The 23,267-nt window shown below is 34.6% G+C and overlaps 1 protein-coding gene and 1 long non-coding RNA gene across 3 annotated transcripts; one reads left to right on the forward strand and one right to left on the reverse strand.

The window, feature by feature from the left end:
- Positions 1 to 934: 934 nt before the first annotated feature.
- LOC125667124 (uncharacterized) lies at positions 935 to 16,941 on the reverse strand. Its single transcript, XM_048900490.2, has 11 exons — positions 16,867 to 16,941; positions 15,240 to 15,782; positions 13,116 to 13,184; positions 11,617 to 11,775; positions 9,982 to 10,045; positions 7,703 to 7,881; positions 6,204 to 6,362; positions 2,452 to 2,579; positions 2,040 to 2,214; positions 1,366 to 1,521; positions 935 to 1,209 (listed from the first exon to the last, which is right to left on the reverse strand). The coding sequence occupies exons 1-11, from the start codon at positions 16,928 to 16,930 to the stop codon at positions 989 to 991; spliced, it is 1,917 nt and encodes a 638-aa protein (XP_048756447.2). The 5' UTR covers positions 16,931 to 16,941; the 3' UTR covers positions 935 to 988.
- A 556-nt stretch (positions 16,942 to 17,497) lies between these two features.
- Positions 17,498 to 22,603, forward strand: LOC125667127 (uncharacterized). 2 transcript variants are annotated; one of them, XR_007367033.2, is made up of 4 exons: positions 17,498 to 18,936; positions 19,536 to 19,989; positions 20,709 to 20,832; positions 21,497 to 22,603. It is a non-coding gene; the product is annotated as an uncharacterized LOC125667127 (long non-coding RNA). The 2 variants fall into 2 exon arrangements; XR_007367032.2 differs by having other exon boundaries at positions 17,505 to 19,989.
- The last annotated feature ends 664 nt before the right edge of the window (positions 22,604 to 23,267 follow it).

Below are 23,267 nucleotides of genomic sequence, written 5' to 3' on the forward strand. Positions count from 1 at the left end.
ATGACCAATAGAGCCCCACCCTAACACAAGACCCCTGCCCCAGGGGCCATGAATTTCACAATTTTGGTAGAGGGCTCAACGCTCATTATAATTATGCCCACAGTTTGGCTTCTTGATGTCCAGGAGTAAAGAAGAAGATTTTTTAAAATTACACTCATTTTGATGGTTTTTGCCCCACCCCTCAGGCCCCAGGGGGGCAGGGACCACGAATTTAGCAATTTTTGTTCCCCTCTACCCACAGATGATATATGCCAAAATTGGTTGAAATTGGTTCAGGGGTTTCAGACAAGAAGCTGAAAATGTTCAAATGTTAACGCACGACGAACGACGACGGACAAAAACAGATAGCAATAGGTCACCTGAATGAATTCAGTTGACCTAAAAAAAACGTCGTCGATATATCTAAATGTTGAATTGAAGGCCACAGCAAGAGATTTTTTCTTCTCACGTAGAAGTTTTTGAATAAAGTCTGCTTCATATGAATATAGAAACAGGTCAGCTAACAAAGGAGCACAATTCGTGTCCATGGGAATCCCAACAGACTGTTGGAAGACGTGATCATCAAAGACCACGAAGATATTGTCAGTGAGGAACTCTATCATATTTTTTATTTCAACTTCAGAGTACTTGTGCGTGGAATCAGAGTGGTGTTTAAAAAAAATATTTTTTAGATGACTGATCACTAGATAAGAATATTTCTGTTTTCCATTTTTGTTGAAGAACCAACTGTTTATGGATGAAATCTTTTATGTGAACAAATTATCATTATTAGGAGCGACCGTACTATACAAGGTAATGCTACGAAATAACAGTTAGTAGATAAACCATTTTGAAAATAATACGCTAATTCAAGACGCTTGAAATACGCTGTTAAATTCACCCTTCTTCAAACTTATGAAATAAAGAAGAGAAATGTATAATTGTGTGTATATATTACAGAAAGTTCAGTAGTATCATAGATGTTCAATGTTTTACAAAATTGTCCAAATCAAAACTCTCCATAGCCCTCTCTGTAGAGCTGCACCTTGTCGACATTTTTGTACATTTGTGCAGCATCGTCCACTTCCTTTTTAGCACTTTCGTCTTCTACCGGCGGTAGAACCTCCGCCTCGTCAGTGGTTGCCAGGATGATAATAATGAGGAAGCAGACGAGAGCGATTACCACACCCACCGACCCCACGCTGATAGCAATGGCACCCGCCGCCCACGCTGGAAATAAATTGATATTTTTTTTGTTTCTAATTATGTATGATGTAATATATAAGTTTAAAGACTGTGTTTGAAATTTTTCGAAATTATATTGGAAACCTAGAGTACATCAGTTGAAATCAAGAACTCGTGTTGGACACTCTGCAATGTTTCTACCTGGTACTGTGTATGGAGTTGTGACTGATTTGTCCAGAATCCTTATGGTCAATACGGACTCTAGAGACGAGCTACCAGTGCACGTGATGAACATCTTATACTCCTCAGCAGTATCAAAGTCCAACACAGAATCAGCATTGAGGTAAACGGCAGCAGCTATAATTAAGATAATGTACGTGTGTAGTGTTATGCTGTGCTTTGTTGCTCTGTTGGTTTTCGTATTAGACCACAGCACCGTAAAATGGCTGAAATATTGCCAAAACGGTGTAACATCCCAATCAATAAATCAATCACAAAAACTAAGGTTCTGATCACGGCAGGTGTGACACGATAATGATGCGTCCCTGCTGAAGGGCCGCGAGTGAAAGGCATAGATTTTACAACCCTTCACCGACAATGGTGACGTATCCATAACAGTGAAAAAAATTTCAAGCGGGATGTTAAACAATATACAACAAAGCAACCGATGCCACTCTGTCAAAAGCTCAATACTGACAAAGAGAGGTTTACTATAAATTGAGAACAATGTGAATATGACAACAGATTTTCTGTGTTTTCCGCAAAACTTATATTACAACTGCATGATAGATTATTCTTATGTCTTTAGGGTAGCTACACTTTACTAAATTTTTCCAAATCATACTAAGAAAGCATGCTGAATAGAATTATCTTACAGCCATTCTGATAATCATCCAGCCTGAAATACTGAGTGTCAGGTAAAATGGACGTTTCGGTACAGATAATCGATGGGGCGCTTTCGTCTGTTACATTAATAACAATTAGAAGGGTTTCTGCGGTGACGTCATCTCCGAGTTCTACTTCCGTTGGCAAATTATTGAATGCTGGAGGCTGAAAGTATCAAAAGAGAAATTATAGCTTTTGCAGAGAAAATTATGATAGGAACTTGAAAATGCATCATTCAAGGGAGTGTAACATTGAAGGGATGGCTATTGACTTTGCAGGCTAATAATAATGGAAATGGGAAAAGATGGTGACATTTTAATGAGATAAAAATTCCCGCTAACATAAGAAATTCTCTTTTCTGAGAAATGATTCATAAAAAGAGACAAAGAGAAACAACTTTACCACTGCATATGAAGTTATATTGATACTGGCTGTGGCTGAGTTGAAACAGGAATCCATAGCTTCAATCACAAAGACATAGGGCGTCTCTTGATTCGTCACGGGTAACGGCGCCACTAAGCTTATCAGTCCTATAGTACGGAACAAAACGAATGCATATAAATACCATCATCATTATCATTCTGGGCCCAAAACTGTAGCTCTGGTAACACTAAAGAATAGTTATACATGAAAAATACACATGGCTTTATCGGTCAAATGAAGAGTTTTTACAATAATATTTGGTGACATATTTGTGGTGAAAGCTATTCACAGTTTAGCATTCACATTTTTTGTCGAGAAATTCTTCCCATGCATTGGAATTAATGTATAAGAATATAAAACAATTCAGATTGAGATGACCCTCACTATACAGTATGATAATCTACATGTAAACAATTCAGATTGAGATGACCCTCACTATACAGTATGATAATCTACATGTAAACAATTCAGATTAAGATGACCCTCACTATACAGTATGATAATCTACATGTAAACAATTCAGATTGAGATGACCCTCACTATACAGTATGATAATCTACATGTAAACAATTCAGATTGAGATGACCCTCACTATACAGTATGATAATCTACATGTAAACAATTCAGATTGAGATGACCCTCACTATACAGTATGATAATCTACATGTAAACAATTCAGATTGAGATGACCCTCACTATACAGTATGATAATCTACATGTATACAATTCAGATTGAGATGACCCTCACTATACAGTATGATAATCTACATGTATACAATTCAGATTGAGATGACCCTCACTATACAGTATGATAATCTACATGTAAACAATTCAGATTGAGATGACCCTCACTATACAGTATGATAATCTACATGTAAACAATTCAGATTGAGATGACCCTCACTATACAGTATGATAATCTACATGTAAACAATTCAGATTAAGATGACCCTTACTATACAGTATGATAATCTACATGTAAACAATTCAGATTAAGATGACCCTTACTATACAGTATGATAATCTACATGTAAACAATTCAGATTGAGATTACCCTCACTATACAGTATGATAATCTACATGTAAACAATTCAGATTGAGATGACTCTCACTATACAGTATGATAATCTACATGTAAACAATTCAGATTGAGATGACCCTCACTATACAGTATGATAATCTACATGTAAAACAATTCAGATTGAGATGACCCTCACTACACAGTATGATAATCTACATGTAAACAATTCAGATTGAGATTACCCTCACTATACAGTATGATAATCTACATGTAAACAATTTAGATTGAAGGGTTTTTACCACGATTTTTATTGTTGGTAAATTTATATGAAAATGTTGTGTTTTGAATCGTGCTATTATTTTTCGATATAAAGCGTGCTTTAGTGATTATTTTGTATCGAAATTGCAAAAAGCCAGATTTGCATATTCTCATTAGAGATTCTCGCGCCATTAGTATGTGACATCATACGTGTCAATCGCGGTGAAGCGAGCAAGCATGAAAACATATTTAAACAAGTTGTGAACAGCACATACAGCAGACTATTGATACAAAATGAAGAGATTAAACCGTTATAAGTCCCATTATATTGTGTTGTACAATATGTAGCTGTAATAATCAGCACAAAAAAGAAGAGTTTCATTACTTTTACCAACGAGGCAAGTCGGAGAAATTTTGTGATCTTAGAACTAAATTTAGAAATACTTCAAACCAACGGAAAACCATCTTCAATGACGAACTTACATATTGCATTATAACCCATTTAATTCATGATATCGACATTTCTATTTACAAATTAATAGGCTCGTTGTCCTTCAGACTGGACATAATCAGAGACTACCTTCAGTTTGAGAAATCTTATAGCCTACCAGGTATTGAGGCAATCATTGAAGTCGCCGCGGGTCTGGCAACCACAGAAATCTCTGTGTAGCATACACTTTTAATATATATGCACCTTTGATTTCATATGTAACGATATACCCCCCCCCCCCTCGCTTGAAGTTTTGAGTATTGACACCATGTACGAAATGACTACACGGTTTATCAGACTATCCCTACCCCTCTCCCCCGATTAAAATAGTTAGAAAATGAAAAAGTCGAAAAATACCAGTTAATAATCGTCAAATATGCTGAAATACGGCGGCTTTATTTTTAAAAAATGACGGTGCGTGCCAGGGGCGGATCCAGGAATTGTGGTTACGGGACGCCACTTTATGAGGCAGTGGTTCCAGGGCGAAGCCCTGGTGGGGGTCCAGGGATCGAAGCCCCCGGAAACTCTTGGATTTTACATATTTTATGGGGCTTGAAATATTTCTCCTATTAAGTCATTTGTACTATTTTCTATCATTTTAATAAGGTGAAATTAATAAAATGACCCAAATTTTAAGGGGGTTTTTTTGGAAAAAATTAGGTTCTCCCAACAAAGTAATTCAAGAAATCAAAGGATTTTGTCATTTATTTCTCCGGGAGTGGAAGAAATCATTGCTTCTTTTATGGTTTAGTACATTTTCCGAAACAAGATACCGTGATTTACCTTAAATTTAAAAAGATTAGGGAGGGGGTGGGGGGCGCCTGCTACGCCCCCTCTAAATCCGCCACTGCGTGCCAACGTAGTGAAAAAATTTGCAACAATATAATGAATGACAGCCCCTCTCCCTATATTTTTTAAAGTAATGAGAGGGACGATTATAAGGTAGAGGTTACGACTATTGGCCCCATGTCTCCCCCCGCCCCTCTCTCTATCCCGCCCTCTTAAACACACATTATTCGATTTAAGAAGTCGATATATTTTCATCAGACTGGTAATTTTAAAATCTGGTCCCCCCCCCCCGAAAAATAAAATTATAAATTAAATCGATCTCGGTAAATCGACTGCTTCCTTCGACACATTGTAGGTCAATGCATCAATTTAATTAATAGCAAATCTTCTCTACCTTCTCCAGTGTAACGGTTAGAGAAGAACTCATTTTAATTAGATTAGCATTGACTAATGCATGTTACCCTCTACATATACAGACCTCTAATGCTTTAAAAATATTATGATGTACAAGGGAACACGGTCAAAATGTTTGCAAACGAAATGTGTCATTCAGATATTTATCAAAAATTGAAAACGTTCCATCCTTTCTGTGAGCGGGATCTCCGTCCAAGTGGTCAATGTCGATGTAGTATTAGGCTAAGATAAATGTTTGCTGAGGGAATTTCTTTAAGATTTGGCTCAGCGGCAGGTTCAAATATGTATGGCGGAATATTAAATACTAAAGGGATGTCATCGATGTCGGAACATTAACTATCCATTCTGTATAATTTATGACTTTCAATAGAATCTACATGCCGCAGCACATTGACACGTATGACGTCATGACGTATCACGTGACTAGATAGCTCATTAGTGACTATTTGAGAAGCGGAAGCTTCGAATATATGCAGATAAAATGCATGTTTGTATCAATTATTGGGAGTAATGAAACAATATAACTTTATTAAGGTTACTCCTTCTGATTTTAATTACATTAATTTGTGGTAAAAACCCTTTAAGATGACCCTCACTATACAGTATGATAAGCTACAATAACGCATTACCTGATGATGTGTTGTAATAAGATGACCCTCACTATACAGCATGATAAGCTACAATAACGCATTACCTGATGATGTGTTGTAATGAGATGACCCTCACTATGCAGTATGATAAGCTACAATAACGCATTACCTGATGATGTGTTGTAAGCAAAGTAAGGACTGGAGGGATCGTTATAGATAAGCTCGTCCCCGGTGTCATCTGTGAAGGTGAAGACTGTGACACTGGATCCCAATGCCAGGGTTTCCGATATGTACACTGGGGAGGACTGGGAAAAGCTCGGTACGGTGCCTTTGTGGATAAGAAATTCAGGTTCCATCAAATGCATTTTCATTTCAGATTAATGTTTTTGAAGCGCAAGTCATATGTATCGATTCAAATATGAAAAAAGCTATTGTATATTATTAAAACTATACCGGTCGACAGAGGATGTTTACTCCTCCTAGACACTTACAACTTTATTTCGCAGATCTATCTTCCAAGACGTGAAGATTCAGTTATCGAAAGATTATTTTACAAATAGATCATGATCAATACGATGGTATCGCCATTTGTAAACAAAACATGACTTAAAGGTGCATGGACACGATTTGAGCTGAAAATTCTCAGATCTTATTGTTCCATATTTATTGTACAGAATGTTTAACCATGGTATTTCTAATGGTCAAGAAAAATATGAATGCCAGTTATCGAGGTACATGGGAGATACAGAGCTAACAATTGTTTGTTATGTAAACAAAGCTTGTGTCAATTTTTTTGCTTACATGGGTTAATTATACTAGTAAAACTTTCGTTTAAAGGGGAAGGCAACCCCCCAAAAAATTACATGATAAATGATAGGATTAATTACATGATAACGATTTGTCAGACTATTCTGTTGATATACGGTAAATTGAAATTCCCTACTGATTTAAATGTTAAGTACGGATTTTTGTTGTTAAAGACTGTCATTTACGGTATTAGTAAGTAAGACTTTATTCATAAAAGCAACAATGTGGTTAGAGTTGCCTTTCCCTTTAAAGGAGATTCTTTTCAATGTACAAGTTAATTCCGAACACAATTAAACAGTTTCTAGTGTTTGTCACACCTCATTTTCTTTTAAACATGCTATTTTCTATTAATCTATCTATAAATAAACAATACCATGGCTCGAGTCTTGTTTACATAACAAAGAATTGTGAGTGCTGTATCGCATTTCTAATTATATGACTGATATTCAAATTGTGGTTGACCATTACAATACTTATACGTTATGCATTGTAAACAATAAAAATAGATAATGGAATTTGAAAATTACCACCTCAAATTGTGTTCACGCTTTTTAAGTCGACGCCTCACCATTCGATTTTTTTTCTTGCGCATGACGTCAGCACATAAACCCACATCGTATTAATGATGCTCTATTTGTAGAATAATCATCCGATAACTGAATCCCCGCGTTTTGGAAGATAGATCCGTGAAATAAAGTATTAGAGGTAGGTAAAGTAGCGACACCAGCTGGTGTCGCTGAATCATGAAGTTCAATCTGATATCGGATTACTCTCGTATGAGTAATGGAAAGAATGATATAAATAACTGTTTGATCAACATAAAATGTACAATTTACCCCAAGGTATCTATGAAAAGCTTACTATTAAGTATCGTGAATTTGATGGCGAATACAGTGTCTGGTAAAGCCGTGGCGTTTGCCCACGAATAGGAAGAACCAACTGCTACAGATCCCATGTTCATTGCTCTTTTTATGTTACTTGTACACAGATCTCCACTACAACTAGATGCAATGCCGATTGGATTTGTTCCAGAGGAATACCTAGTAATTGGGGAAAAGAATGTAAAACAATTCAATTAATCCAATGATATGCACTTTTGCTAACTTTTGCAGCCATTCACCGGCAATGGTCTCCAGATCAGTGAAAGATGTTATAATATACAACCAACCAACCAATTAATGTAAAAATCCTTAAACACGTGCACGCATGTAGTGTTAATTGTCTGTTATATAGCATGTAGTGTTAACTGTCTGTTATATATCAGCTTAAATCTGCATTGAAACTGCATGTTATTGAATGTCATTTTACATTTAACATTGAGAGTGCATGTTATTGAATGTTATTTAACATTGAGAGTGCATGTTATTGAATGTTATTTAACATTGAGAGTGCATGTTATTGAATGTTATTTAACATTGAGAGTGCATGTTATTGTATGTTATTTAACATTGAGAGTGCATGTTATTGAATGTCATTTTACATTTAACATTGAGACTGCATGTTATTGAATGTTATTTAACATTGAGAGTGCATGTTACTGAATGTTATTTAACATTGAGAGTGCATGTTATTGAATGTTATTTAACATTGAGACTGCATGTTATTGTATGTTATTTAACATTGAGAGTGCATGTTATTGAATGTCATTTTACATTTAACATTGAGACTGCATGTTATTGAATGTTATTTAACATTGAGAGTGCATGTTATTGAATGTTATTTAACATTGAGAGTGCATGTTATTGAATGTTATTTAACATTGAGACTGCATGTTATTGTATGTTATTTAACATTGAGACTGCATGTTATTGAATGTCATTTTACATTTAACATTGAGAGTGCATGATATTGAATGTTATTTAACATTGAGACTGCATGTTATTGAATGTTATTTAACGTTGAGACTGCATGTTATTGAACGTTATTTAACGTTGAGACTGCATGTTATTGAATGTTATTTTACATTTAACATTGAGAGTGCATGTTATTGAATGTTATTTAACATTGAGACTGCATGTTATTGAATGTTATTTAACATTGAGACTGCATGTTATTGAATGTTATTTAACATTGAGAGTGCATGTTATTGAATGTTATTTTACATTTAACATTGAGAGTGCATGTTATTGAATGTTATTTTACATTTAACATTGAGACTGCATGGTATTGAATGTTATTTTACATTGAAACTGCATGTTATTGAATGTCATTTAACATGTTATTGAATCTTATTTTACATTTAACATTGAGACTATGGTATTGAATGTTATTTAACATTGAGAGTGCATGTTATTGAATGTTATTTAACATTGAGACTGCATGTTATTGTATGTTATTTAACATTGAGAGTGCATGTTATTGTATGTTATTTAACATTGAGACTGCATGTTATTGTATGTTATTTAACATTGAGAGTACATGTTATTGAATGTTATTTAACATTGAGAGTGCATGTTATTGAATGTTATTTTACATTGAGAGTGCATGTTATTGAATGTTATTTAACATTGAGAGTGCATGTTATTGAATGTTATTTAACATTGAGACTGCATGTTATTGAATGTTATTTAACGTTGAGACTGCATGTTATTGAATGTTATTTTACATTTAACATTGAGAGTGCATGTTATTGAATGTTATTTAACATTGAGACTGCATGTTATTGAATGTTATTTAACATTGAGACTGCATGTTATTGAATGTTATTTAACATTGAGAGTGCATGTTATTGAATGTTATTTTACATTTAACATTGAGAGTGCATGTTATTGAATCTTATTTTACATTTAACATTGAGAGTGCATGTTATTGAATCTTATTTAACATTGAGAGTGCATGTTATTGAATGTTATTTAACATTGAGACTGTATGTTATTGAATGTTATTTAACATTGAGACTGTATGTTATTAAATGCTATTTTACATTTAACATTGAGAGTGCATGTTATTGAATGTTATTTAACATTGAGACTGCATGTTATTGAATGTTATTTAACATTGAGACTGCATGTTATTGTATGTTATTTAACATTGAGAGTGCATGTTATTGAATGTTATTTTACATTGAGACTGCATGTTATTGTATGTTATTTAACATTGAGAGTGCATGTTATTGAATGTTGTTTTACAGTTAAACTAACCATCCAACTACGTCACCAGCCTTAACAGCAAGCTTTGGTGAGAAGGTGTAGGTCTGGGCTCCGGCTGAAATTTTAAAGACAAAATATGTTATAACTGCCGATTATGAGATTGACATAAACAGTATAAAATATTATATCTCATCCGGGCACCTGCGATACCCAATCTAGTGGTTTCTATACCTCACACAAACAAGTCTAACTTGGCAGTCAAACTGTAAGTATAATTTGAAGACATCAACGTACCTCGACACATTTCTTGATATGAATAAATACGGTATAAATGTAGTTACATGTGTGAGTAATCTATAGCTATCATCTTGATCATCATAATGCTTTACAGGTATGTGTTAGTAGTCTATAACTATCATCTTGATCATCATAATGCTTTACAGGTATGTGTTAGTAGTCTATAACTATCATCTTGATCATCATAATGCTTTACAGGTATGTGTTAGTAATCTATAACTATCATCTTAATCAACATAATGTTTTACAGGTATGCATCCATATACAGTGTACTCGCTTATTCATCGTTTAAACAAACCTACACACCGTTGATATCATATTTCAGGTTAAAAGGGTGTATTATCATTACGATATTTGTATCTACATGTAGTATGTAGCCTACGAATAATCCATGAAACTTATAATGAGCAAGATGAAAATGTCAGACTTTGATCACTTTCATAAATCCCATAATAAGTACAAAATCGGGAGCCTATAATTCGCCATCACACTGAATCAATAATCAATTTCAGGGGAATAGAAGATTATGAATTAAAAACATCCTGGCTGAAAGTCTCTGAAACTGGACGAGATAATTCATGATAATTTTCAGTATAAGGTGGCATGTGTGAAACGTACGACTAGAGACTGACAGCGTTCACTGCTTCCAAATGAACTGATTGGGTAGTTCATTCAACCGTGACACGAATCTATCAAGCAAGACCATCGATGCAAATCCGCTTATACAATATTTTTTTTATGCTTTACTATCAATGCGTGAAATAAATATGTCTGCTAAATGATGATCATACATGTATTGAATTGAAATCACTCTTCGTTATCTTCACCTTTCATATACGCGAATGATTCCGAGTTTTTTCTAATAGATTGGAATTTTTGGGGGAATATGTATAAAACGAGTAGTTTACCCCTTTTTTGGTTTTGGTAACGACTCTGCATATGCAAGGTGAAGATAACGAACAGTGATCAATCTCATAACTCCTACAAGCAATACAAAATAGATATATATAAAATTCATCGTTACGTTATTTCCATAGAGAACCGCATCGTTTCCCTTTCGAAGTAAGAAATGAACTGACTACTGATATGCCCAATAATATGTGCACTTTTTCAGTGTGATCAGACTTAGAGGTGAAGAAGATTACGATATACATGTATTCTTCAGTGAATTCAACCCAGGCCTTTGGTGAATTTCCGTGTCCTTCGTGTTAAACATATCATTAAATTACACTGAACCGAAGACACGACACCAAAGTCGTACAGTAATTCTGTTTGTTTGTATCCTGAGTGCCTCTTCAATCAGTTTTGCACTTTGAAAGATTACATCCCTTCCCAATACCGTGTGCCTGATAGAGGCAAAGAATAAAGATGGTGAAAAGATTCGTTTACCTGCGGCGGAAATGGACACCTCGGACACTAATACGTATTGTCTCCATATCTGGAATTTGAATGTCCCGGATGTTGCTGCATTATATTCCAAGGTAGACACAGCCCCGCAGCAGTGGATATTGTAAGTCGGGTCTGTCTCCGTTAAATAGTAACCCACATCTAGGATAGCATGGCAATTTATCTTCTCGTATGTATGATTTTATATATATATATATATATATATATATATATATATATATATATATATATATATATATAAAAGACATACATCGCGTATCATTTGTGTATTTTTACTTGCTTCATATACGAACTGGCATTTCCTTCATATAAAGATGATTGTAAACATAAATAGATCCATAAATCTCTGTAAAGCCTGCCTATATATGTAAGGCTCTAAAGTGCGATGGTCCCTCCAAAGTACGATGGTCTGCGCCAAAGTGCGATGGTCTGCGTCAAAGTGCGATGGTTTGTTAACGTTACGGACGTCAAAGTGCGATGGTCACGCCAAAGTCCGATAATGCGGAGTTCAGTAACTTTGTGACGTCATATCATTGTGACGTCATTCTTAACGTCTTTCAAACTAAAACCGAAGAAATGTTACATGGACGACAGCAACGGCAAGGTTTACATTGTTGAGGATGGTGAGAACGGCAAAGTACATTTGTTGTTGAACTATTTACTTCGCCCAAATATTCTATAATTCATGATCATTATTACTTTGACGTGCACGTATTAAATTCCTGGGGGTATGTTATGATACAAAGTATTCTATACGATTTCGCGTTGGAAAATGGTGTTTGATAACACAACTAAATGGTAATAAAATAAGTTCTTATTCTTATTTTTTGTGCATGGATTTTGCACTGGTATTTTGGTGAAACAACATGGTTCGTTCAGTCTGTACCAAAACAAAACAGACCAATGGATTTCGGCGTGTCACACCTTCGCACTTTGGCGTGTCAGACCATCGCACTTTGGCGCATAAGTGTGGACATTCGCCCTTTGGCGTGTCACACCATCGGGGTTTGGCACAGACCATCACACTTTGGAGTCCCACATATAACAGTTTGATAATAACTTTAAGATAAAAATGCATTAGGATCCAAAACTTTGCAAGTTCTTACTACTGTATTTGTTTTATTTTATGTATTTATGTTGTCATATGTAAAATTTATTTTCATAGCATAAGAGAGATACCTATATATATAGGCTCTAAGATAATAATAATGGTGTATAACGCAATATACAATGTATATTAGCAAATCGCTACATATACAATTTATTGAATAAGAAATAATTTGAAGATGTTTTTACAACCTTCATACATATAGATACTTTACTTAGCCATCGGGCAGTGCCTTTAAAAGATGGACGATGTACACCTCATAGATACAATATTAGTTACAATTATTGAGGTATTGTACAGTAATCAATCATAGAGTACAATGATGTGAACTTAAGAAACAATCACACTCAGTGTTACACGAAAGAAAACTTACTAGAATAGGTGTCTGCCTGGACTTTCATGCTGCTTGGCAAATCATAGTAGAACACAAAATTTTCACAGTCTGTAAAAAACAATTTGCATGAAACGACTATATTTCTTATCAAAGTAAAGTGACGCATTCTGAATGGTTACTATATATAGTACTTGACCGGTGTAAAAAAAAAAATCCCAATATTTCCGGCGGAAGTCGGGTGTCAATTAATGTGGCGTCAAATAAATCTCCTTACACCGTATAGCAGTTTTTTCCGCGGGTCTAAAATTTAGCAGAATAAATTGTAGCGGACAAGGAAGATTTATTACTCTTGCAAACAATGAAATCCTATTCGTTGCATATTTGTCAAGTGCATGAAATTTTGGCGGAAAGCTATCTAATCGCTAAAATAAGCCAAATTTATCACCCCGCGAAAAAAAACCCAGCTATATGGTACATCCTGTACTTACAATAATTTTTGTTGCCACAAACGTCCCATCTTTCCGCACAATATAAGCTAATGAATATTTTTTCTTATTTACAAAATTTCATTGTTCTTGGAAACACAGAGTCATCTTCCTTTTGTGTAATAGATAGGCATACTGCAAACCGCAGTTAGATCTGTGATACACAAGAAATAAAAGTAAGTGTTTTCGTGAATGTTCCAGAATAACCTCAAAGGTCAAGAGATAGGAAAACCGAGTCTTTCGCCAATACTTTTCTATTTTAAACAACAATTTGAGACCAAGGAGGCTATGTTGCTTCATTCACGAAAACAAGAACTAGTAGGGTTCAGAAATATACAACCAATCGCTACGAATAAGGTCACTTCAAGTCGTTATGGCAGCTTAAAAAACAGATGCATGATTGTAGGGTCTTCTATATTGAAAGGTATTTGAATTATTTACTTTAATGTTGACTGATGATTATCTTATCTCTTCTAAATACCCCATAAATCTCACAAAGCACCCCATAAGTCCCATAAATACCCCATAAATCTCACAAAGCTCCCCATAGGTCCCATAAATACCCCATAAATCTCACAAAGCACCCCATAAATACCCCATATATCTCACAAAGCACCCAATACGACCCCATAAATACCCTCAAAGAACTCAATAAAATGAATGTTGTTTGGTTTAGATTTACATTGTTTATAGGAGTTATGAGAGAATAATGTTCGTTATCTTCACCTTTCATACAGGTGTTGCTCACAAGGTTGGGATATCGCCATAAACAATAACATGTACTCGGACATATATATATATAGATCTCGAAACGCCGACGGTTGTATTTTTGTTCATTGGTAAATATCCTTCAGTAAATTATAACTTTGTTTGTAACATACATCGATAAATTGTTTGATAGTGAAATAAAATTATCAGTTATCGATCTTATTGGTGTATAGTGTAAAATCGTATTGTAAGATCGCAGAAAAGCTATGAAATAAGTCTACATTTAACAGCAATACACACCGTCTGATATGGTAAAAGATATGAAACCGGCATTTTCTCAGTAACTATTACATTTTTAGTCTATTGATTAATCGGTATGTATTGAAGGATAATGGACGCGACATTTCTTTGATCTTTGCAATAACCGTGATACAATTAGAATTGAGAATAAGGGAACCTACAAAATACTAGTATCACATATAGGCTTTTCAATGAACTAGTTCTACATAATTCTTACATAAATCCATTCTACAATGCAAATCAATCTGATCTATGTTTCTTTTCCTGAGTGGATGGGATTATTGTTGGCCCTAGGATGTATTGAATTATAAAATGAAAGATATCTTTTCTTCCTATCATTAAAATTTAATGGTTTTCTCATTTAATTTTGCAACTTAGTAAAGTATCTTATACTCTTTAACGGGACTTAATTGTATCTGACAGCGGCACTTGTTCGCCGGGCACTTCGTACTTCCTTCTGTATTTTCTCTAGCAACACTATAAGTGTCAATTCATCCTTTCATATGATTTTTCTCTCTTTATAAGCTGTATATCGTTTTACACTCTTTTTAATTATTCGAACTGTCGACTTCTATCTTATTATAAAAATACACAGAACGGGAACTTCGTAATATGAGCACTAGCTTCACAATCGTTGTTTTTATTAAATATAATTACGCAATGTACTTACACTGAGGACAAAAGAATTCTACAGCACTGGTTACTAGGGACGGAAAGGAGAGCCAGCTCGTTCCACCTATGATGTAACTTGAGTCAGAAGCATAAGACGTATAGGAAGATGCCGACAATGTTGACAAAAATCCCACTTTGACACCAGCGGCTTTAGCGGCGTCCAGACTGGTCGTGTCAGACAGAGTGCTTGTGTCGGTCAGAACAAGTATCCATGCCTGAGACCCTGACCTAGTACCGTTGGATAAGATTCTGTTCCATACCACGTTAAAACCGTCCGACAAGTCCGAGTTTCCATTTCCTCTGGTTATATTCTGCATTTTTGATGAAATTGCCGAAGATGTGAAATAATCGCGAAGACCCCAGCCATAATAACCAATTACGTCCACTCCTACTCCAGCAATGTTAGTATGACTAGAGCTGAGGAGAAGAGCATCTGCTAGTGAAACGACAAACTGGATCTGTTCATCAAAATAGCTTTGGGAAACACTAGAAGATTCGTCATACAGAATTACAACATCAAGAGTCTGGTGTACGCCGCAATCTAAAAATATTTACATATGTCAATAATTTTTTTTACACATATCCAGATATCATTACATGTAGGTATTTATATCTTTAATGTAGTTCCACCCTCTTGTGACGTCATAACATTTTGTAAAGTCAATGATTTGTCATAAATTTTGTTGGAGTTCTTTTTTTTTCAATAGTTATGGTAACATCTTCCTAACCATCAATTATTTCAAAAGTCGAAGTTATATATGAAAAATCAATCATATGTTTCAAAATATTGAATCCAAGGGCAATAACTCTGTTTTCATTGAATTATTTATCAAGTCCATTATGCAATAGATTTCCTTTATTTTTCACAAACATTTTGTATATTTTTTAAAGAAACAGTTTCATGAAATTGTTATGAATGTAAAACTTATACGGTACCAATTTTGATGCACCAGATGCGCATTTCGACAAATAATGTCTCTTCAGTGATGCTCAACCGAAATGTTTGAAATCCAAAATAACTATGAAGTCTTAGAGCTAAATATAGCCAAAATACTATTACATCGCACAACCAGTTTTTGTGAAATTTTGATGATGTTGTTTTAAGGAAAATTGCAATTTTCTGACGTTGATAACAGGTATAGGTATGCTAATTGATGAAAATGTTAGTAATACTGCAACATACTTATTTCATCATTTTCATTTGTTACTAAGATATATTATTTGAAGAATCAACAATCAAATATAACATTGAACCTATAATTCTAGAGGGGTTGAATTACTAATTACTCGAAGCTGTTGGAATCGAATCTATCAAATGTGAATATTATATTTTTTAAGGTGGAATTTAAATTCCGACACTGTTTGCTGGTTCTAAGTATCATTATTTCACTTTAGATGAAAATGAAATGAGTCAAATAATTGTTTTCTTCAGGTAATAATCCTAAAAATTCAATGTGTTACTTTCTTAAAAGCACATATATCATTCATTTTTCTATAAGTTTGTTTTATTTTAATGAAAAATTAATGAAAAGTTATTTCATATGTAATGTAGCATATATTTGATGGGGTTCTTTTTCAATAAAATTAATTTGTCTTTTTGAAAATCAAAGAAAAACAACACTTACGTCCGGAAACTAGAACAATTAGCGACGCGATGGTCAGCGTTATTCCCTGTGGATTATATCCCATATCAACTCTCAATCATTGATTTGCTCTTTGGCATATATGCCTTCAGAATTTAATCGTTATATAGGTAAGTGTACACTCAATTGACGTTCACCTGTCATTCATCGTCATTTGTTTGGCTATCTCTTTGTTGAGTTTAAATACTGCTCTGTTTTTTGCTATATCTTTGTTAAGTTTAATTGTTCTATTCGTTTATCAAATCTCCGTGTTAACTCTTCCATTTGCCTTGCTTGAACGTCCAAACTTACTAATGTTACATTTCTACACCTGTATGTAGGAATGAAAATGAATCAGCTAATTTTGTGCGGCATTCAAAACTGGAAATTGATATTTAAATGAATGTTTTAAAATACATGTGTCGAATATCAATTATAGTAATGAACTTATTGAAGACATATCAAGAGTTGGTATTGAATTGTAAATGTTTGTTCCTATATAGGGATGGAAACAGTGTTTGCTCAATTTATACTATATAAAGTAAGTCGGGGCAGTTCACGCATTACAACCGTGAAGCGCTTTATAAAATAGCGTAAAAACTGTCCCAACTTTATATCGTATAAAATGAGGAAAAATTACTTTCATTCCTTATAATATTAGTAAATCGCTTTTGATCTATACATTTAATGAATAATTCTAAAGAAAATATTAATTTTATATGACGCAGACCAGTATTGCCGTAGCATAAAATGGAAACCGAACAGCCTAGAGTATCAACGTAACGCCATTCTTAGGACCTCATATATAGCATGACGAAACGGCAACTGTTTTAACGATAAACAGAATATTGATAAAAATCAAATGAACCGCTCTTTATGTTACGATTGAATTTAGATTATATTGCTTTCATTGCACAATGACATAATTACACACCTTTATGGTTCATCTAGAAAGTTAATAAGATATCATTCATTAAAGTTACTTGTATATAATAATTAATTCATTAATTAAATCCGTTATTGATAACACTACTTAACTAATCGGAACCTGACATTGAATACTACTGTATTTAATATTTCCTTCTACACGGCCGAATCAATGGTACGAAATAGTTCTTCTTAAGAGAAGCGTATAGCTAATGTAGTTAGATTTTCTAAACAGCAAGAGCTTTGTCTTTTTCAGACTGTAGGTCAATTGATAGAAGTAATTGTAACTGTATTGCATGAATAGATACAAAATTCACACTGCAAAATGAAAAATGAATTGAAAAAAAATTAATTGAATTTTCTTTCTTTTTTTTTTTTATGATTTTCAATATCGGCGTTTCTTGACTTTAAATGTCCACTGACTGGGATTTAAACGGATGACCCTCCATTCGGATCACCTTTCAGTCCTCGTTTGATCATGACTATAAGCTTGACCTAACTTATTCAGTTGAAACCGAATTAACCAACCCGATAACTGTATAAGATTTCAAATAGATTAAGCGTTTTTAAAAGGAAAGACAACTACGACTGACAAAGGCAATGTGCTTACAGGTACAATTGAAGATACATCAATAATCACAATTTAAACTAGTATTTATCATTCGAAAGTTCATTATATAATTTTAGGGGTACTCGTAAGATCAATTTAAGTTTGATTTAACGGAAGGAAAACAATACATCAAGAATAAAAATACCACAGATATTCACATCAAAGTTCAACGCTTGCATGGAAGGTGTGCAAAGATTCAGGTACTTTATTTACTTCATCAAACTCCCCGTCGAGGCCTCATCTAGATAGATATGAGCAAACGAACTATTGCGGTAGTTTGATACTTCGCCAGCATTTTATTTTGTCTTTTCATTCGGTTTGACTCCATTTATGGACAAGAACCGAGATTTGATGCTAATAATATGCACATCATTTTTCAGCATGTTTGTTTTCAATGATATATTTCAAATTAATAATGTACTAGGGCTCGTGGCAACTATCCATATGAAGAGGAGAGATATCGGGTATCTTGGTGTGCCATCAATTTTCAGATACCATGCTTAAGAAAGTCAGCTACTTATACCTTTTGATTCAAGGTAACCTGAAATTTCAATACTTCCGTCAATACTTTAAGGAACTCTGTGTTGGTATTAGATAACTGACTGACTGACCATCGCACAAGGAGTGATATTAGGTATCTTGATATGTCATCGATCTTCAGATATCACGCTTAGGGAAGTTAGCTATACAATGTACGTACACGTTTTAATCCCAGGTAACCTGAAACTAGGTTGTTTTGTAAATATCTTAAGGAACTCCGTGTTTGTATTTGATATCTGAGTAATTTACAGCTATCCATATGAAGAGGAGGGATATCGGGTCATCGATTTTCAGATACACTGTATCATGTTGAAGGAAGTCAGCTAGTTATATCGATTGATTCAAGTTAGCCTGACATTTCATCATTTGCGTGAATACCTTAGATGTCTTTTCGTTTGTAGTAGATATTTGACGAATTTATAGAGTATGCATATGACGAGGAGTGATATTAGATATATTGATATGCAATAAATTTTCAGATATCTCGTATATCAGATATCAGCTACTTTGACCTATTTAATAATATACTATAAAAATTTCATTTGTGAATACTTTACGGAGCTGTGTGTTTGTGTTAGATGTATTATTAATGCAGGGCTCCAGGATAAAGCTAACAGCACCTATAGAGGAACCACTAAGGAAAATCATCAGTGGACTGAAAGTACGTGGATACAGTATTCCTTCTTTCTATGAAAGAGTTTGAATAGGGAGTACCGTCCCCTTGGAGCCACTGGGTGGTACCCCTACAACCCCAAACTGAAAATGGGAACTGATAGCCCCTGGGTCCTCGACCTTGACCTGATATACCGTCCACCTCGTCTTCAGAGATTACAGCTACAGAGGTAGTCAATCAATCAATCAATCAATCCGTGTATGGTCTATGAGATACGGAAAATTGTCAAACTTCATGCGAGTGAAACAGCACTCACATTGAGACGTTATTACACGGCTACCCATGTCCTAAATCATAATGTATCGGTTATGCAAGAAAATTCGTTTGGAGTGTTTCCGGTTATGAGTTAAAAGAGAACAACACGCCGCTTCGACAGGTAGGTAGATCTGATTTTTTCTTATTTATGATAATTTAACCACTGTTGACGAAAATCGGGGAATGTAGTCAGCTGTAGAAATGATTAAAGTACACGAAATAACCACAATTACCCATATCTAAAGCGGCAAGACGATACGAGATGATTTTCCGAGAGCAGAAGGAGGTTGAATTTTGAAAATTTCTCACAACTCTCGATTGTCAGGGTCAATATCGGCTCAATCAGCTAACCAGTAGAAATAAGTTGACCACTCTACGGAAGATTTGTGCAAGTTAAAATTAAAGTATTCTACTATTTTCATGTTGGTGTTTGTATTTTGCCAAAATTTCTATCCAAACGGGTCAGGTAATGCTTTAGGGGATAAATTATGATTTAATGGATTGGTTATGATTTAGAGGAAAATTTGGTTAATACACACCCCGCTGATAAATACAGTAGTATTACGCACCTGAATGAGTTTGTATTACGTGACGTAATTTAGATTAGTATGTACGATTCTGGATCTGCAATAAGAATTTATTGAAATTAAGTTGTTTTTTTTATTTGTAACGAAGGTATTTCAAAAATATTAGTAGTGTTAGGTAGAAAAAGATTGATACTGTTTTCGATTTGCGAATTCACCTCTATTCTTTTCCATGCAAAATATATATATATATATAAGCTTTAGATATTTTTCTTCAATGTACATGCATTGTACTCGTATATGTATATTTATTGAGGAACGTATTCACCAAAACTAAATAAAGATGCTGCTTATGGAACCAAAGATAGACCCAGATAGTATGTCAACTGTATGTATAGTAGGTGCAGAGAATTGAAGAAGATAGAGTGTATTATTCTAAGGTGTGTATAAGCAACTTATTTATGACTATGTAGAAAATTAACGGATTATGTAAATGTCGAATACTTATGCATGCCGTTTAATTGTCAAATACTTAGGTAACACTAATGCTTTCTTGATGAAAGGTGAAGATAACGAACAGTGACCAATCTCATAACTCCTATAAGCAATACAAAATAAAGAGTTGGGCAAACACGGACCCCTGGACACACCAGAGGTGGGATTAGGTGCCTAGGAGGAGTAAGCATCCCCCGTCAATCGGCTACACCCGCCGTGATCCTCACACCCCGATCAGGCAAACGGAGTTATCCGCAGCCAAAATCAGTGTGCCAAGAACGGTCCACCAATCGCTACATGATGTTGCACAGAATATGTTGTTACTTTGTATTTTCTGGTCTAGTCCTTTACTTCAAATTCAGAACACAAAATGTTAAATTCTATAAGGAATTAGTTCATATTAGGATATAAAAATTTATTGATTTTCTAGTAAAATGGTTAAGGGGCCATAGTCAGATTCCCAGGGTGGGGGGGAGGGGGGGGGGGTGATACACTATATACATGTAGGTGTCGATCTTTCGTCAATTTACTCTTTAGGATGAATTTATAAGCATGGAAGCTATGATAATATGGTCTTGTGATTATGATAACGTTTTCTCTACTTCACAGGGACCATTAGACAGAGATCGCCTCCAAAAAAATATATTTACCGAATGCACCAAATCGACATGCCAGAGAACAACCCATCAGGCAACATGATGGTTACAGAATAAACGACTCTAAGCTGTTGCAGCCACAGAGACTTGGACTAAACTTTGATTACATGTCAGAATCTAATGTGTAATAAAAATACTAGTTAATTTTGAGCGTGGTAGAATAATTAATAAACTAACAAAAATTGACATTCGAATTGACGTCGCGCACGCTATTGGTGTCAATTTTGGTAACGTCAAAATGACGTTAAAACGCAACGTAATAACATCGATATGATATAATTTACGTTACAAGAAGTTTTGATGAAAACAAATATATATAAAATTGATATGACAGGGGTATGACAAATGAAGCGAACGCAGTATAAAACGAATTAGATATTTTTCCCGAGAGATTATACTTAGGTAAATTATAATGGCTAAACTAAACTTGCGACTTAATCAGAATTAGTCTATATTTCCTCCGTGATCTTCATAACTGTTCTGTTTTAAACCAATAGGAATATACCATCACAATACTACGTATTTTAAAAGAAAATTCCATAATGAACTCTTCAAAATGTTTTCGTTCATCTTGTGATTTTCAGTAATTTGCCATGCAATAATTGTAAATTAATCTGAAATGACTACAATAAAAAGGAATAGTTAAAATTATGTAATATGGTACAGATGTATGCGCCATTAACTAGCACGTCAACCGCCGTTACACAGAGATATTATTTCTATATACGATTTCTGTTAATTTAGAGAAATAAAATGTTGAATATAAGCATGCTACGAGGATTTGGGTATGAATTAATTCTTACTTGCATGCATGCGGACTAAGTGAAATTTACTATCCATAATTCAGTGCTTGCCTCTAATACTATACATGATGGGTTTTGTATATATGTGTAAACACCACATCAATGAAGTGAACACAAACGCTTACACTGTAAAATTTTGAGATGAATACATGCATATATCCTCCAAAATCGCAATTTCATTCTGCATTTCGTTTTTAGAATACATCTGTAACATTGATAAAATAATCACAATTACATATATTTTTCTGGTTAACTTTGAATTCTAAAAGATTGTTTGGCAAAGCAGGGACGTAGAAAAAAAGGGGGGGCCTTTTATGACAATGATCAATATCTGTTATTTCTATATTCAAATGAAGATGTTTTTCGTGACTGCCCCCCCCCCTCTCTCTCTCTCTCTCTCTTCCCACTATATGTCATTGTAGTATAGTGAGTGAGAAGAGTGTAAGCCATGATATGACGACATGTATTGAAGGATAAATCCCCAGCCTCATTGCCCGGGGAAATATGAGGCAGTGTTAGCTTATGAGGATCTTACACCCCACCCCACCCCCCTTATTTTTGGTTTGCTATTTCAAGAACTTTATACGAATCTTCTTCGGCTGCCCCCCCCCCCCCCCCCCCTTGAAAAAACGATGCTACATGCCGGTGTTGTAGCATAGACTTTCCCCCCGGAAAAACGGACCCGGGATATATCTTCCCCCAAAGGGTGAAAAAGCGCCCTAGCATATAATTTTCCTCTATATATGTACAAAGTCAGTATTAGAATTTCCCCCTGAGCGGAAAAACCGCCCTGGTATAGAATTTTCCCCCTCCTGTTTCCGGATTTCATCGACTGGAATCTTTTTCTTGTCATGTAGAAGCTTTTGAATAAATATAGAGTGAAGCAAACTCATGCAATTGAAAATAAAAATCAATGAAATT

The sequence above is a fragment of the Ostrea edulis genome, chromosome 3 (genome assembly GCF_947568905.1).
Source record: "Ostrea edulis chromosome 3, xbOstEdul1.1, whole genome shotgun sequence".
Classification (NCBI taxonomy): Eukaryota; Metazoa; Mollusca; class Bivalvia; order Ostreida; family Ostreidae; genus Ostrea; species Ostrea edulis.

Excerpts from the sequence above, each read along its gene's own strand:
- LOC125667124 (XM_048900490.2), bottom strand. The coding sequence starts at position 16,930 with ATGGGATATAATCCACAGGGAATAACGCTGACCATCGCGTCGCTAATT. Across the intron at positions 15,783-16,866 it reads AATTGTTCTAGTTTCCGGAC|ATTGCGGCGTACACCAGACT; the intron begins GTAAGTGTTGTT and ends AAATATTTTTAG. Across the intron at positions 6,363-7,702 it reads CAAATTCACGATACTTAATA|GCACCGTACCGAGCTTTTCC; the intron begins GTAAGCTTTTCA and ends TTATCCACAAAG.